The 18,381-nt window shown below is 41.0% G+C and overlaps 1 protein-coding gene across 1 annotated transcript in view; it reads right to left on the bottom strand.

Moving 5' to 3' along the window:
- LOC137498971 (fibronectin-like) overlaps positions 1-18,381 on the bottom strand; it is a 434,037-nt gene that overhangs the window by 398,443 nt on the left and 17,213 nt on the right. The window contains exon 2 of the mRNA XM_068226885.1: positions 6,766-6,906. Within this exon, the coding sequence (XP_068082986.1) occupies positions 6,766-6,880 (115 nt within the window). The 5' untranslated portion in view covers positions 6,881-6,906. The remainder of the gene's footprint in view (positions 1-6,765; positions 6,907-18,381) is intronic.

Below are 18,381 nucleotides of genomic sequence, written 5' to 3'. Positions count from 1 at the left end.
CATCTATTTCGCCTACCCAGGATGAGATGTTGTTAGACCTTAGACATCTACCTGAGGAGCAGGCTGATAGTATTCGTAAATTATGTCAGTCATTTCCAGAGGTGTTCTCTGATACTCTTGGTGTTACTGACCTTATTGAATACAAAATTGAGGTCACGGATTCGATTCCTGTCCGTTTTCCTCCTTATAGGCTATCTCCACCAAAAATGAAGGCATTGAAAGAAATCATCGATCAAATGTTGAAGGATGGTATTATTAGGCCCTCTAAGTCGGCGTATACTTCGCCTATTTTTCTAGTCCCGAAACCCCAAGGAGGCTTCAGGCCTGTCATTGATTATAGGGCTCTCAATCGGAAGGTGGTGTTGCAATCTGTGCCCCTTCCTGACCTTCATTCTTGTTTTTCATGGTTTCGTAAAGCCAAGTTCTTTACTATCTTGGACTTGAATCAGGCATATAATCAAATTCCCCTTGCCGAAGAGTCTAAACATCTTACAGCGTTTGCCACGGACTGGAACTTATACGAATACAACCGCGTGCCTTTCGGGCTCCCCACGGGAGCAGCAGTACTCACTAGGCTGCTAGATAGGGTCTTCTCCGACATCAAATTAGAGTACTTGTATCACTACTTGGATGATGTCGTCGTATTTTCAGAGACCTTTGAAGAACATCTAGATCATCTGCGAGAAGTTCTCAATCGCCTTCGTAGGGCTGGGTTAACTGTCAAGTTGTCCAAGGTGGCCTTTGCTAAGCCCTCTATGTCATTCCTAGGGCATATTGTGTCACCTGATGGTGTTGCCGTCGATAATTCTAGAAAACAGGCCATCTGTGATTTTAAACCTCCCAAGGACATTAAAGGTATCGCCAGGTTCATTGGTATGGTGAATTTCTTCAGGAAGTTTATTCCTAACTTCGCTAATAGAGCGGCGCCCTTAAACCTTCTTCGTAGGAAAGGCATCAAATTCGAGTGGGGACCTTCTCAACAAGACGCTTTTGAAGATCTTAAATTAGCTCTCTGTAATGCCCCTGTACTTGCTATGCCTGATTTCTCGAAGAAATTCATCGTCCAAACCGACGCGTCGTCGTCAGCAGTAGCTGCAGTCCTTCTCCAAGAGACTGAACTAGGGAGGCGACCCATCGCCTATGCATCTAGGACCTTGTCGGCTCAAGAAGCCAAGTATTCTATCTATGAGCTCGAAGGTTTGGCAGTCTTATTTGCCTTAGAAAAGTTCCGTCTCTATCTGGAACATGTCAAATTCGACCTGGAGACAGATAATCAAGCCTTAAGCTGGGTCTTAGGTAGGCCGCGTTGTACTGGTCGTATAGCCCGTTGGGCCATCCGTATTTCTGCCTTCCAATTCGATGTCCGGCATATCAGAGGTACCGAAAATGTTGTTGCTGATGGACTCAGCCGTATGTTTTCCAACGACGTTGAGAACCATGAACCGGTCGATAGTTCATCTCCTCCCGAGTCCATGCTATCTGATGTTAATGCCATCTTAACAGATGCTCCCATGCTCTTTAGGGATATCGAGAAATACCAACGTGAAGATCCGACGCTGGCTCCGATAATGGAAACCCTTTCTTCTGGGGAACATGTTGTCCCTTATGTTCTGAGGAATGGTGTTCTATGTTGCCCTTCGAGGCATGATAAGATGATGAAGGTTGTCGTTCCAGCTGTTCTTGTGCCTATGATCTTCAAGTACTATCATGAGACCCCATTAGGGGGGCATCTGGGAATCTTTAAAACTCGTGAAAAGATTCGTGAAAGGTTCATCTGGAAAGGTATGGACGGTGACATCCGTGAACTAGTAAAAGCTTGTAAATCTTGTTTGCTTAGTAAACCCACCATGTCCACCAAGGTAGGCCTGTTATCTTCTCATCAGGCGTCACGCCCCATGGAACGCCTGTATATTGATTATGTAGGACCCTTCCCACAGTCGAAGGGAAATGCCAATAAGTTCATCTTTGTATGTGTAGATGGTTTCACAAGATTTTCCTGGTTATTTCCGACTAAGCTGGCTACCGCTCAGTCCACCATTACTTGCTTAAATTCTATTTTTGCCTCTTTTGGTCCGTGCCAATATATTGTGTCTGATAATGCTAAGGCGTTCACATCAAATCTTTTTCGTAAATTCTGTTTTGACTTGTCCATCTCTCATGTAACTACTTCTGCTTATTACCCTCAACCATCTCTGGCTGAACGAGTTAATCGTAATCTCAGGTCTGCGCTTATTGCCTATCATCATGAAGATCATTCTAGGTGGGACACGTCCCTGCATTGGTTAGCTTTTGCTTTGAATTCGGCGGTTCATGAATCTCGTAAGTTTACTCCAGCTTCTTTGATGTTCAAGTTCGTTCCCAACACGCCGCTCTCTAACCTCTGGTCTCTGAATGACATTCTACCCGAGACAATAGATCCGGACAACATCAAAGATCTTTGGAAGAAAGCTAAAGCCAATCTTAAGGTGTCTCATGAAAAGGTTAGGGAAAGGTATGATCGTGGACGGAGACCCACCCCTTTGAAGGTAGGTGACCAAGTAATGGTCAAGAATTTTGTTCCCGCGGGCAAGCTTGCCCCCAGATTCCATGGGCCGTGTGTCATTCTCGATTTCCTTACGCCGGTTACGTTGTTATTAAGCAATCCAGCCACCGAGAGGATATTTAGGGTTCACCTGTCCCAGGTGAAACCGGTGTAATTTCTGTGTTAACTTGCTTCATATTATTTTGAAATGAATATGAAGGTTATATTTTTTTTTGAGTTTCACTTTTAAGGCTTTCTGCCCCTTCTATAGTATTTTGTTTTATATGTAAGCATTTTTGTGAAACCTGCCCCGAACCGTTAAACTGCCATTCTGTCCTTACCACGGCCATTACCACGCTCCCGTCTCCTGCTCCACTCTACACAGTGGCTTAATTAGTGCCATGGATATCTGCACGCCGCTGGCCCCTCAACCTCTCCCAAAGCCTGTGCCCTCAAAAAAGATGATGGTCCAACAAATTCTGCCGCCTAGTTTTAATGTTTCAGTGCCCCCGCAGCCGCGCGGCGCCGTGCCGCGTCTGGGCTACAGGAAGGGCCCCCTCGACCCCAGCGAGGACGACATGTGCACGGCGAGCCGGAGCTCTCCTCCCGGCCAAGGCTGATGTGCGGCGCACGACCTGCTACTTGCCCGCAGCCTGTTTATGTTCACCGCGGGCGCGGCGTGCTTCAACACCACTGCTCCCCTCATAGTGCGGGCGAGCGGTATCTCAGGGTACTTGTGGGGTCCGAGCGGCCGCCTTTGGACGCATGCTGCAACGGCCGGTCTGGCCATCCAACTTAATCAACAACAACTACATGGACAGTTACTATCAGCAATTACTACACTTGGGAATTCAATAGCAATATTTGGTGGACAATGCAAAAATTTTCTTCACTTTTAAGTATTAAAAGTTTATCTTCTGAATTCAACTCCTACAAACATAAAGACTTTACTTCACCAGTCACAACAAAAATTTTGAAACTGAATCAAACCACATTAAGAAAATCTTATAAATACTTCTGCAATTAATCTCCATATCAACATCAAAACTTGGACCTTGTTTCCAAACAATTGCATGTGTCACCCCTGGAGGAACTTTTGGGGGGGGAGGTCTGTACCGGGCGGTACACCTCCACGCCGCTAATTCAAAATGTGCGCCAGTTGAAACTCCTCTGCTGGAGGAAGTCTGAACTTTATCGACGGAATTAATTTTCTACTTTCTCAGAAGATGTCACTACCTGGAAATTTTGGAGTTTTTGAACTGTGTCATTTTCGACGTATTTTTGTTTTGCTTGTAGTAAGAAGTGTGAACTTTCTCTTCTAGAGGACACTACTGAAGATCAACAATAGTGCACCCTAGTGCGGAGTGAAAGAACTGATTTTTTTTGGAGAAAATTTAATTTCAAAAGTTTGTTCTTTGCTAAATTTCTTTCTGTTAATGTTTAAGTTGGCTGTATACCCCTCTCTTTCCCCTTGTTTTGTATTTAGCCAATCCCGAATTTCTTTAATTAATTTCTGACCAATCCGATGTATCTTCCCCCAACTTGAATATGCTGCTTATCCCTAACCAATAAAGTGATTGTGGGCGGGTGTTTTCTTCCCTGAAACGCCTCGAACTTTCCGCGAGAGTATATAAACTGCTGATTTTAGGGTCTCGGTGCCACTTCTGTTCCATCTTTTAGTGTGTAAAGTACATAGCAGGGGGCGGGAAGCGCCTCTTTCTTCGGGGAGCAGTTCTACACCAAGGTAATGGCCTTTTAATAACTTCTGTTCTTGCTAGCTCAGCAGTTTAACTCTCGGGGCGGGTCCGAAGCGTTTCTATCATGTAACCTTTTCCTAAAATGTAACTACTCTTAGCATCTGTTATCTTTTAAAGCTACATATTGGGATAGAGAGTGCTTAACCCTCTCGAGCTCCCACTCATTTTGTTTTGAGGTGAACTTATTTCTCACAACCGATTCTTCCTTAATTGTAATATAAATTGTCCTTTTCTAAAGTCACCTCAGTAGTATGGGATTAGCCCTTGCATTAGTGGCCTAGAGCCAAATTAGGTTTTGAAACAAATAAATTAGGAGTGCAGATCGCCTCCTCTCAAACTGTTATTTTAGAGGTCATGTAATTAACCTTTTTCATTTAATAGACCTCAGTAGGTTGGGTAGGTTACCCCTGTGTCTATGTCCTGAGAGGACAGCTTGAAGGTGGAGTTTGGTGTGGTCTTTGAGAGGCCTAAAGGTTGAGAGCGTGTGGCTCTTTCTTGAAAATTGAGTGTTGTATGCCTCGAGGAGGCTTTTCTGTGTAATTTGGAGCAAGTGCTCCTGAACATGAATGGGGTTTTCTGCCCCTCTGGTGAAACTGGTAAAATTGGGCTAATTGCCCTAGAAGTGTGAATTCAGGGCTCGAAGCCCAAATACTGTAAATACTGTAATTGCTCCTTTTGTTGCCTTGCTACTCTGTACCTGCCGTACTTGTTTTATTTCTTAATTTTGAAAAGAAAATATAACCTTGTTAAATTTTACATTAACTTTGATTCCGTAGTTTGAGACCCATTCAAGCCCGCACCTTCTTTCACCTCTACCTACCGCTAAAACTCGGTAACAGTCAGAATTGAGGGATTTGTTATTTCTAGTCATATAACATGACGACTGGCATGGAATGATGGTACTGGTGCCTTGAAGTGGTAAATCACTCAAACTGAGGTGGGTGATGCTTATAATTATTTAAGTAAACAACAGGTAGGGAATCTGACAGCTAGGCGACTGCCGTAAATGCAGATCAGTGGTGACTGAGTTAGGTTCTTGCAATTCCGTGCAATGAGTTACACTTGAAAGTGAGTATGGCTACAGTTAACATGGCATACTGCTACAGTAGCCTCCAGCTGCTAGAAGTGTCATACAGGTGCAAGAAAATTACATTCAAAGATGTGAGTAAAGAGAGAATTAAAGCAGACAAAATCTCACAGTCAGAAAAAGAGTTTAGTTTGAAGGGCTTTGCATTTTAAATGTGCCAGTGCATATAAAATTATCTTTGAGTTTGCGTATGTGTAAAGGGGAATTTGTGTTCTACGCAGTTAAACAAAGAAACCTGGAGAACGGTAAAATAGCAGGAGCTGGCACAGTTTCAAATGCGCATGATGGTTTCTATACATTGTTCTTATAGAACTAACTCCAGCAAGATGGCTCCAGTCGCTGATGCACAAGATGGCGGCCATGCACAACTACCTCTGATACCCTGAGGCAATAGGATGACGTAACCCGTTTTGCTTGCCTTCTCCCCAGACTCAAAATTATGTGGCGTACTTTTATTGAGCAGATAACCGTGATGTGGATGAGTAGCTTACTTTTTATCGGATAACCGGATGCCACGTGGCCTACTTTCCTACAGAAAGATGATGGCCTAGCAATTTTAACAACAATGAACACTGCATGCTTTTTTTTTTTTTTTTTTAAAGGAATCCTCACCCTTATGTGGGACGTGGTGGTGATCACACCTCTACTATGGCAGCAAGAGTAGTCACAGATCAAGCGATGATTGGATGTGACGTCACAGCATGGGAGATTTGAAAATTAGGGAGGCTGGCTAAGTGTGCAGGCTGCTAGCCTTACTGAGTAGATGCTTAATGTGCCCACACAGTTTTCTTCTCTATTTAACTGCAAAGCAAAGTCATCTCCACACAAACCATGAAGACCCTTGGAAGGGTGCAAAGTAAAGGCTTCCACTATCGGCACTTGATGGGCTAGAGTAGTTAGCTCTACGCCTGGCTGCCAGGAACTCATTTTTGGTTTAGGCTAAGTGAACCTCAGGACCATGATACAAGAATGGAATAATGAACCACCTGGGCCAGGCAGCCCCTTCTATTTAACAAAATTCCCCCTTTACACACACGCAATCCCAAAGACAATTTTATATGCACTTGATAAACTGGTACACCATGGAGTGAGCAGAAGGCAGGAAAGCAGCAAAAAACTGCTACTGGACTTGGGCTTGGAAACTCTGGCTGGTCTCGAAGTTGCTGAGCTCCTAACCTGGCTGAGATAAAACCAAGTATAGGGAATTTCTGGATACCTATCTCTGTTTCAATATTGGTGAGTTTCATGAAGAACAGTTTAGCAGTTTCTGTGTTTATTCAATTTACAGAAAACTGTAGACAGACAAAATTTTCAAAAGTTATGGATATCATCTCGCTGTCATGTATACAATTCTCAAAATGGGAATGTTCTTATCATATGAGCGAGTGACAGGTACTTACAGAAAGTGCTCTCGTCAACACTGTATGAGCTAGTTTCTGGAATGTTTGTGGTCAGTGGATCTTCTGCATTCACTGCTAAGAGATTTAGGAGCACCAGTATCAAGTGGACCATCATAGAGAGTTCTCACTTCAGTCCATAACCTGGAACAGAAACAGTCACATATAAACACAAGAGAAGCCTAGAGGTGTTTCAGAATCACATCAACTAAATCTTCCTGTGATCTCTGGTAGGGCTACCGAAGCCCCACTTATGGAGAAACCTCGTGAAACACATTTGATTCATGCGCCAGAACACTGCGCAGGAACGACAGCTCATCATATGACACGAATGTATTAAACTCTGCAGCTACTTGACACCACTAATGTTTCCATTCCTCTGTTAAACGGAATCTTGCTCTGTCAAGTCTTTGGTCATTCAGATTGATGGGTTATTTGATTTCAGTTTTCTGCTGCTGAGATCCTTGAAGTCCTTGTGAACTGGCAGGGAAGCATTAGATGAGATCTTTTTGTATTCTCAAAGCAATGCAGCACATATCTGGTGGAGCAACGTATGAAAGAAATGGCAGCCAGTAGATTGGAATATTCTTCTTCTTCTTCTTCATCATCATCATCTTCTTCTTCTTCTTCTTCTTCTTCTTCTTCGTCGTCTTCTTCTTCATTTGCCATTTCCAGCTTCCCGGGTCGGGGTGTGAATCAAGGACCTCCATCGCTGCCTGTCTCTCCACCACTCTTCTCCTTTCTTAAGTACATCTTCTGGTTTTCTTCCCCTCTTCTCTGTGCACTCCCACACTGAATCTGTCCACCTCTTTTGGAGTCTTCCTCGTGTTCTCTTTCCCGTTAACTTCTCTGAAAAAGCTGTTTTGGCACTCTCCCTTCTCCCATTCTCATCATATGCCCATACCACTTTAGCTTTGTTGTTTCTATCCTGTCTTGAATTTTTCAAGATTCCTGTCCTTTTCCTTATCCCTTCATTTCTAATTCTATCCTTTCTGGTCTTGCCCTTGACACCTCATAGGAATTTCATCTCTGCTGCATGTATTCTACTCCCATCTCATTTTGTTGTAGTCCACGATCCAGCTGCATAGGTTAGTATGGGTTCATAATAGGTTGAATATAATACTTTCTTACATTTCTTTGGGATATCTTGGTTCCACAAAATACCCCTTCACTCTGGTGGAAGCTGTTTGCTTGTTGTATTTTTTTCCCATTTTCCTCGGTTATCTTTCCATCTTCTGTGATAACACTTCCCAAGTACTTGAAACTTTTAACCACTTCCAGAATTTTACCATTCAGTCTTATCTTTCCTCTTCCTTCCTTCCTTCCTTCCTTCCTTCCTTCCTTCCTTTCTTCCTTCCTTCCTTCTTTTGCCTTGTCATTGATATTGTTTTACTTTTCTCTGTGCTTACTTTCATCCCAAATTTTTCTACCACTTGATTCCATACATCTACTTGTTTTTGCACTTCTGTTTCATTCTCACCCCATATCACTATATCATCTGCAAACAACATGGCTTTTGTTGCCTGTCTTCCCAATCTCTGTTTAATGTTCTTATGAATTTCATCCATGACTATGGCGGACACCAGTTTCAACTTTAAACCATTTTTGTTTTTCCTACACTAGTCTTCACACTACTAACACAATTTTTGTACATAGCTTTTATCATTTGTACTTAAACTCTGTTAACTTGTTTTTTCCTTAATGTGTCCCATACCAACTGTCTGGGCACACTGTCATAAGCTTTCTCAATATCAATAAATATCATCACTATGTCTTTTCCAAACTCCCATATTTTCTCCATCATATGTCTTAATGTAAAGATCAGGTCAAACGTTGATCTATGTTTCCTAAAACCATAATGTTCTTCTTCCAATTTCTCCTTCTAGCTTCCTCCTCAGTTTTCCTTCCAATACTCTCTCAAATATCTTAGCTACATGGGCAATAAGTGTGATCCCTCTGTATTTATTACATTCCTTTTTATCACCTTTTTTAAATATCAGGATCTCTTTCTTCCTCCAGATTATTCTAAATAATCTATACAGCCACTGTAGCCCTATTGATCCTGCTTCTTTTATCATTTCCGTAGTTACTTTATCCACTCCTGCTGCTTTACTGCTCTTCGTATTTTGTATGGCTTCCTCTATTTCTAACATCGATATCTCCTTTTCTTGTTCGTCTTCTTTCCCCTTTGTTTCTTCTTGCTCCTTCTCATCTACCAGTCCACTGTATTTAATACTTTGCAATTCTGAGAAGTATTCTTGCTATCTTTTTAGTACATCATCCCTTTGCATCAATATCTGCCCTGTTTCAGTTTTACAAATTTTGTATCTTCCCTATTTTGTAAACTATTCAGCAAACCATACAAAACCTTTTTACTTCCCTTTATAATAAAAATTTTATTGCAGCCAATAGCCATATAAGAAATAAATAAAATATCTTTCCACTTATTGTCACCAAGTTTGTTTGCACTTTTAATTGTAATGTCCACTATTCATTAGCAATCTGGGTGATCGTTTGTTGCTTACGCTTGCACTGTAAAGCATGATACTTCTCACAGTGTTGGTCACAGAGTCTACACACGCAATCCGGGGCTGGTTCATGATAATTCAAGGTCTGGCATACTTTATGATGAAACCCATGTATGGCAAACCTCGTAACTGTATGCCGTAAGTCATATCCTGTGCGTGTCCATTGACGGTTGATCATGGCGTCTGTTCCGTAGAAATCCATTCCAATATCTGCTCTTTTTTCTTTCAGTTCTTGTAAGAGTATATAGAACACTTTGTGAACGTGCAGCAGTATGCACTTAATGATTTGTGTTTTCATTACAAGCTCACAAGAAGACATCTTTCAGTCAACTAGAACATTTTCAAGAACCTACACCACTGTTTACGAGCTCAAAATCAACATAAACATATACGCACAAGAGTCTAGGAAGTCCGAAGAAAGAATACGCAAGAAATGAACTTTTAAATTTACCAAGTGTTTTATATACATGTTTATAGTGTCTTTTAATGTGTTTAATGTATATGTACAATTAGTTTTAAGCTTAGGGTAAGTTTTTACTACAATTTTAAATCTCAAAACAATTTTACTTTTACGGATTCACAAATGAAATGACAATAATATCCAACCCATATCCCTATTAGATATCTGGATATGCTAATGGATGATGACATCTTTTTAGATAAGCAACACAAACTAATGCCAATAGACGTAATACTATGTTTGTCAGCTGATGATGACCAAATAGGGTCGAAACTGGTACTGATGTAAGTCTATATTTACAATAAACAGTATTGATAAGGTGGAATTTCTTTCTTATCCATATACGTGTGTAATGTGGAAGCAGTGGTTATTGTGGTATGAATGAATTGAGCTATGGTTTATACGGAATCGGCATCGGTGGGTGCAGGAGGTGGTTGTGACAGGGATTTGGAGATGTGGTCTCGGTATCCTGACCAATTGGCTTTGGAGAAATTGATGATGGGTCGTGGAGGAGGGGGATTAGAACAGGAGCCATTAAGACTGGGAGGTGATCGCTGCCTATGCTGGGGAGGAATGAAACTTTTAAGAGGTTTATGAGGGATGTATGGGCAGGTGTGATTTGTGAGGAAGGGTGGGATGGTCCTGGGAGTGGAATAAATGAAGCATCTATGCTATGAAGAAATGTGTCAAAGTTGTGTAGTTGGGTGTTTGATCTGCCATGGAGATTAAGGTCTGCTAGAACAAGAAAATGGCAGAATGTTGTCTGAAGTTAGTTAAGGAATGTAGTGGGTAGTGGTGTTCGGGATCAGATATAAATTGTTGCAAGGTATAATATTCAAGATCTATAATAAATGGTTGGAATAATGGATTCTGGAAATGAATAGGTATATGGTGGGATGTGGATGCAAATCGGGAGAGATGGACGGGTGGCTATGGCTGCACCCCCATGACCGACACCATCTGGGTGGTCTGATCTATGGAGTGTGAAACCAGATAAGTGTGCGGGCTGGTTGCGGTGGAGCATAGTTTCGTTAAATAGGATGGTTTCAGCAGAGTGTTGTTGAAGAAGGGTATGAAGGTGGGGGTGCTTGGAGGAGAACGATTGGATGTTAAGGAAAACAATAGAGGTTGGGAGGGAGGATCTTCTTCTATTGGATGCGCTATCCATCATACAAGGGTTTCGAGGCAGTGGAATTGAAAATGTGTATTTAAACCAGTGAGTTGTGTGGAAATGAAGGTTGAGGGCTTGGTTGGCTGCTGCTGCAGGTGGGTGAGTACAAGCGCACGGTGGTATGGAAAGATGTTGAGGAGTGAAAGGCTGAAAAAGCAAACCATGTCTTCGATGGATGGTGGGGCGAATTGGGAGGAGGCTGGTGGGGTGGGTCAATTATTCAGACGGGGGCTACTAGACTGGACGGTTTTCAGGGGGAAGGGTTCGGGATTTGCATAGGCGGGAGTATGTAGGATGGTCTTGGCTGCAGGTTTTACAGAGGGGTGGGACTGAGTGTTGGGACACTGGTTGGTGTGGTGTGCTTGGGTACAGTGCCCACAGACCAGTTGATGTTCCCAGCACTGAGTGGTGCTGCGCTGATTGTACAATAGACACCGCTCACAGCAAATTGGTTGGGGGTGGAGGGGCCTTAGATGGTTTGACTCTCTAGTGCTGTTTGAATATTGAAACTCCATATTTCAATAGGTGATCAACGTCAGAGGGGGTTGGAAGCAAAACGTGGACCATGAAGGTCAGCCCGGATGCATTTCTTATTCGGAATACCTTCCGTGCAGGGATGTTCTCCGCATATAATTCATAAAGAATGACATCATCAGTGAGGTACGGGTCGACTCCCCTGATCACACAGCTTAAGAGACCGTGCCTGGGGGGTGAGGGAGGAGTCTTCATGCAGGGTTGTGAAAGCTGTTGAAAAGGGGTGGATGAACCTAGTTGAGTGGCTCCTATGGAGTTGACCGACTTGTGGGCTACCTCCTCACCATTGACCTTGATAATGTAACCATTTGAGGTTGGTCGAATGTTGCCAATCCCCTCTTGTTTCATACTGAAATGATGAAAGTTACGGTAGATAGTCTGAGAGGATCGGAATTCGGGGGCTGCGTTCCGGAGGAGGAAGCTATGGGTTCCTTGAGGGCATTCTTGGATGGATCGAATATTACTTATGAGGTGGGGTGCTTTTGACAGGGGAGGAAATTTGGTGGCTGAAGCGGTGTTGATTACTGCTGCGTTCATTGGCTGCGATGCTAGGTTGGAGCCTGCTGCTGCAGTAATTCCACTAGCTGCTGGTGATTCGCAATTGAAACCTGTTGGAGAAGTGTTGGCTACTAACCTCCTTAAAGGAGGTTCATTTTCTGGGGCCTGTTGAGGATGAATATGTTTATATTGTACTCGACTGGAGTCTCTGTGTATTGACAGAGGAGGAATGAGTCGTTGGCGTGATACAGGTGGTCGTAGATCTTCAGAAGAACATGTAGTTGCAGAGAGATGAGCTTGTGTGATGTTTGTCAGGACTATGTTACTACTGCTGGTACTTCATAAGTTATGATGGCGTATTGACAATTGGTATGAAGGGTCCACCTATTCAATACCATTAGAATGTACAGTATATTGTCTTATAAAACTGAGACTAGTTTCGACCCTGTGTATATTGGGTCATCTTCAGCCACGCTTTAATTGGAAGACATAAGCACACATATAACCAATAATAATAATAAAGAAACTAGTCCCAGTTTTATAAGACAATATACTGTACAGTCTAATGGTATTGAATAGGTGGAGCCTTCCTGCCATTTGATACTGCTTGTACTGGCAGCGGTGGTGGTGGTGATGGTTGTGGTGGTGGTTGTGATGAGGATAATAGGTACAGAATTCATTGCTGCATAATAACTCACTGTTCCTTAAGAGCAGTCCATGTTATACACTGGCTCTTTGGGTGAACCCCTGTACACAAGGGAGTCACCGAACCCAAGCATTAAAATGTGTTGGACTGTAGTTCTTACTTGGGGCAGGACCCAACATTTTCATGGAGCACATCACCACAGTGGCACAGAATTCTTCTTCTTCTTCTTCTTCTTCTTCTTCTTCTTCTTCTTCTTCTCCTTCTTCTTCTTCTTCTTCTTCTTCTTCTTCTTTCGAAGTCATTCTGAGGTGAAACCTCATTCGATAATAACTCAGTCCATCTATCTATCCACATTTTTAAAGAAGAGTGCCTTCTCGTGTTAGAATTTGGCATAATTACTACCAATGAACGGTGAAAGCTGACCATTTTTCACTCTCATTCATGCATCCCACTACAATGGAAGTGATTATAAGACTGTAGTGACAACTGGCTTTGAATTTTGTTTAGCGATCTTAATGTCACTGAGGAGTTCATTGCACCAGCTTGTGATGGTGGTTGTGAATGATCTGTTATATGTTGTGGTCCATTGAACAGAGATTTCTAGCATACGGTCTGACAGGGTATTGAAAAGGTGCAGGAAACTTAGGTAGTGAAATATGGAGGACAGGAAAGTAGGAGGGTTTTGAGGGACCACCTGGTACACTGAAGTCCCTACCTTTGTTCAATTTAATAATGGGGATAATTCCACCTAATAATATTACTCGTTTCAAGTACACTGTCTTTATATTTAAAAATAAGGTGCTTGAGAATATAATATTAAACAACATATACAACATCACTTGATCTAAGAATGTAATTAAAAACATAGTAAACAACATTGATAACAGGTTAAAATAAATAAAATTTGATTGTCACATCTATAGATCCCTTATAACTTTTGTTACATTTTTGTTACTATTGGAAAACTTCATCTTGTGTAATGCTTATGCCTGCACCGGTTTTTTGAATTTTGAAGAGTTAACAACACCAATTTAACTCATTTTGGCTTCAGAACAGTCCTGCTAGCACTAAATGTAATTACCATATTTGACAAGTTTGCAGATTTATCAATACAGACATGAAAATAATAAACTATAATAACTAAGGCTCAGATGTTTAAGACCTAAAAATACCCCAAATAAGCAAGCAAATATGACCTCATAAATGAGGAAATATAACCTCAAAAGTGACGAAATATGACGTATAAATGACAAAATATGACCCAAAAATGACTAATCAAAATATGGGCATTTTAAAATAAATTATAAATCGGAACGTTAACTCCTCTGATACATATTTGTCAACTAAATTCTTTATTCTTACTTTAATATTAGTTCTGAATATACATGTGCAGCAGTTATTCACAGTCTATTATCCTTGATTCACTTATCAAACTTTTGTGAACTAAGTTTATCAGATCACACAACATTGTAACAGTCCATGTTTGCACCCTGCATTGGTGGTTTGAAATACGAGAAAACTAGAAATCAATCTATTTAAAAATATATTTTGGAACGTTTAAGCTCAGATTTCATTCACATTATTCAAATGCGTTAAAGTTTAAACTGAGCACCAAGAAACGAATTAAATAGATGTCTTTCAGTACATTACGGTAGGGCGTCAGAGCCTATAGTGCAAACTCACATACCTTTTTCATCCTTCTCCGCGGCTGGAATTGAAGTGTATGACAAGATTCATCTTCAAAGCATCAGGCGCGAAAGACCTCCGATTATCACTTAACACATTCTTGTAAGAGGAGAAGCTCCTTTCTACATCACAAGCCGTTATTGGCGCATATTTAAATAATGTTAAATCACTGCTGTCGAGTATGCACTCATCTTGAAGTGTACTGGTACTTTCTCCTCTAAGAACATAATTTATCTTGCACACACGGTGAAAACCATAATCTCGATTAAGCACATTTTGAAGTTTGCGTTTTACACTGTCACCAACTATTCCATGTGATTGTTGTACTGAAAATTCAATACTTCTCACAATGTCAATACTTGCATGAATTTCTAAGCCAGCAGATTATAAATGAGTAATTGCACTCGATATAATTCCAAAGTTCGACTTAATATATGCCAAACTATCTGACAAACTGTTGGAAAACAATTCCTGGGCAATCTTGATAGAAGAGGCATCATCTTTGTTGAAGCCGTTAACAATGTTTTTGATAGTGGAGTAGTTTACGCGATAATACGCGGCAGCATCGAGCCACGTCCCCCACTTAGTAAGAACTGGCTGTGGAGGGAGTGGCGTCAAAGGAGCTAACTCCTTGAAAGTCACAACCCGCAGTGGTGCTTTCAGAAAGAATTTTTGACGTTAGATATTAATTTATCGACTTCAGGAAAATGTCCACAAATTTCTTCTGCCACCCTATGCAGAGCATGCGCAAGGCAAATAACATGAATCATTCTTGGATAAAACAGCTTGAGGCCTTCAGCAGCTTTCACCATGTACGGAGCAGCATCGGTAACAAAGAGAAGAACGTTTTCCCGCTTAATTTCATCCTTCCACGAAATTTTTAGTGCATTATCAAAAAGAATTACAATCGTTGAATGATTTGCTCTCTCTAAAATTTCTGAGGTTAGTAGGAAAATATCCCCAGAGCGATCAGCACGGAGTGTTCCAATAATTATATTCCCTATATAACTATCTGCAGTGTCCGTCGTCTCATCAATAGATATCCAAATCTTATTGTCTGCTACACTGTGTCATATTCAATTTAGAGTATCTTCATAGCAACGCGTTAAATAGTTTTTTCGCAGTGTTGATTCTGTAGGAACAGATTTTTTAGTGTATTTCTCCAGAAAATTCTTGAAATGGGTGTTGTTTACCTTGTTTAGAGGAATGTTTGCAGACACCATCATCTCACAAAGTTCCTTTGAAAAATCTGAACATCTGTCCATCGCTGAAGATGTAACAGCCTTATCGAATATGCCTCTTCTTATCGACGTGTTGTCGTTTGACATTGTTGCTGTGTTTCGCCGTGTTACAATGTTGTTGCACATTAAAACGTTTTTCAGCCACGACTTTCACTTCACACAACTTGCAAAATAGAACTAAACCGTCTGTACAGAAATATTCTTCTCCAAATTCCTTAACAAAGCTTCGTAACTTAACACTAGTAGAAGACTTTTCCTTAGGCATACTGGAATGTGTGCTGGGATACGATTTACTGTAAACTAACGCTTGTGTAAGTGAAAGGAGGTCGAGGTTCTAAGACAAGTGAGCGATTACCAGAAGTAATTAGCTGGGACGGGATTTTCCGGATTATTTCTGTCTCTACCTGGGAGACCGGGTTGCCGAGTACAGCGGGTTGGTTATTCGACTATTCGACTTGTATCAACAGCATGATACCGAGAAGCAGTTTTGTAAACACTAGTTCGCATTCGGTAAGTTGAAGATGATTTCGCACACCTACAGCTGTCGTCAAACCACCAAAATATGACGTTTCTACTACAATAGCTCAAAATATGACCTTACAGCAAAAAATAGCCAATATATGCATTTATATGACAAATTAAAATCACTTAATTGTGATGATAATCACCTAATTTGCACCAGAATCCAGACAAGAAAATAGAGACAAAGAAAAAAATATGACTTTTCTTAAACATCCGAGCCCTAATAATAACATATCTGCTGTTATGTCGTGACCAAGATAACTGTCTACAGAAAGGAGAGACATGGGACATGTGGCTACTCAGGAAGGAAGAGAAGACCACATTAGAAGAGATCAACCCACAAGTAATATTCAAGTATATTTTTCAGGTAGACCTTATTAGTGTAGGTTTTTAGAATATTCAAGGACTTAACATTTACTGTATTAAGCAAGCTGTCAGCTTGCACTGAGGAGATACTGGGTTCAAACCCAATGTCGGCAGCCCAGAAGATAGTTTTCCATTGTTTCTCATTTTCACACCTTGATATTCAGGCCACGGCCACTTCCTTCCCACCCTATCGTCAGCATTAGATCTATCTGCGTTGGTGAGGCATAAAGCAAATGGTAACAATTTTCACTGCGCCACTTGGAACTGCTATCTAATGTTTTCAGATTCAGTTGTTCCAATCAATGATATTGAGGTCAAATGAATGTTTTACAATGAAGTGGGATATCTCATCCCACAGCCCTTCAGAACAGTTCAAAACATTTCTTTTGAAGAAATATCTGTCACTCCCGACTGAAACTCAGGCAACAAAACTTCAACTTGACAAATGGAACATTCTGAGCTTTCCTGGAGTATCATCAAAATCTTGAACTTGTTTGTGGGATTTCTCCTTTAGATTAGAAATAGTTTCTAAAATTGGAAGTAGTAGGAAATTGTAAAACATAATATTATTTATTATCTGAATCTTACCAGAACATTTGTTTTGCAAATGGAATTTCCCTGGTGGCAAAGTCATAAGGAAATGCATAAAAAGTACGTACATATTGGCACATACCATATTCCTCATAATTAGGGCTCGGAAGTTGAAGACCTATAAGAAAAATTCAGATGTTGCACAAAGACTGTACTAGGTGTGTACAAATTGGGGAAGGTCGAACATCATGGTTTCAGACCAAGAGTGGAGTTCGGCAAGGAAGTGCACTGTCCCACTACTGTTCATCACTGTTATGGACAATATAATGAAGAACGTCAAGGAAAAGTTAGGTGAAGTGAATGCAATGGCCTTTGCTCATGATATCATGATTTGGGGTAAAAGAGTACAGATCAAACTCAACATATGGAAATCCCAGTTCGAGGAATATAACCTCAACATCAGCGAGACCAAGACAGTGGCGATGGCAGTCAACAGAGAAGGGCATCCAGCAAGTGTAAAACTAGGAGACCACCAACTAGTGTGTGTAGACAGTTTTCCTTACCTTGGAAGTGTAGTCTCCAGTGATAATTTGTTCAGAGAGGAAATTACAAACAGAATGCAAAAGGGATCAGAAGTCTACCAACAAGTAAAAACATTTTTATGGGATGACACGATTCCAAAACCAGACAAACTGATGATGTTAATCAGCTATTTCATACCAATATTGACCTATGGTTCACCCTCACACAAAGAGATTCATCAACACTGCAAGCATCAGAGATGAAACTTCTTAGATCCAGCAGCCAGAAGACCAAGATGGACAAGTTAATAAATGAGGAGGTGAGGAAAGAAGCCGGAATAATGACCTCCCTATTAGACCGAATCGGTACATATAGACTATGCTGGTAAGGGCATGTGATGAGGATGGAGCCTACAAGAACAGCCAGAATAAATTTAGAAAGACAGGTAGAGGGGAAAAGACCTACAGGAAGACCTAAAACTCAATGGATGGACATGATCGAGGTTGATCTTGTTGCCAGAGGATGGACAGTGGATGTCAAGTTGTATATGGACAGGAAGAAGTGGAAGAGGCTCAATAACAGTACCCGGGAAACTGGAACTGTACAATGATGATGATGATGATGGTGATGATGAAGTTGAAGACCTAAAACTGGCAAAAAGGATGTTAAAATGTGATCCAAATTGATTCATAATTTCAGTTTTAATGAAGGAATATAATGTTTAAAAATGCAACATACAGTGCAGAAATACTTCTTCTTTTATACCTTATATATTTTTATATTAACATAATTGAAAAAGAATTCTATGTTTGTTAAAAAATAAGGTACTTGCAGAATTTAGAATGAAATATTTTTTCCACCTAGAAAGAATTCAGTGAACCTGCAATGGACATCAGTATACTTGGAATCACATT

Source organism: Anabrus simplex, chromosome 3, assembly GCF_040414725.1.
Source record: "Anabrus simplex isolate iqAnaSimp1 chromosome 3, ASM4041472v1, whole genome shotgun sequence".
Lineage (NCBI taxonomy): Eukaryota > Metazoa > Arthropoda > Insecta > Orthoptera > Tettigoniidae > Anabrus > Anabrus simplex.
Note: the sequence above shows the minus strand (reverse complement) of the source record. Positions and strands in the feature narration are given on the sequence as shown.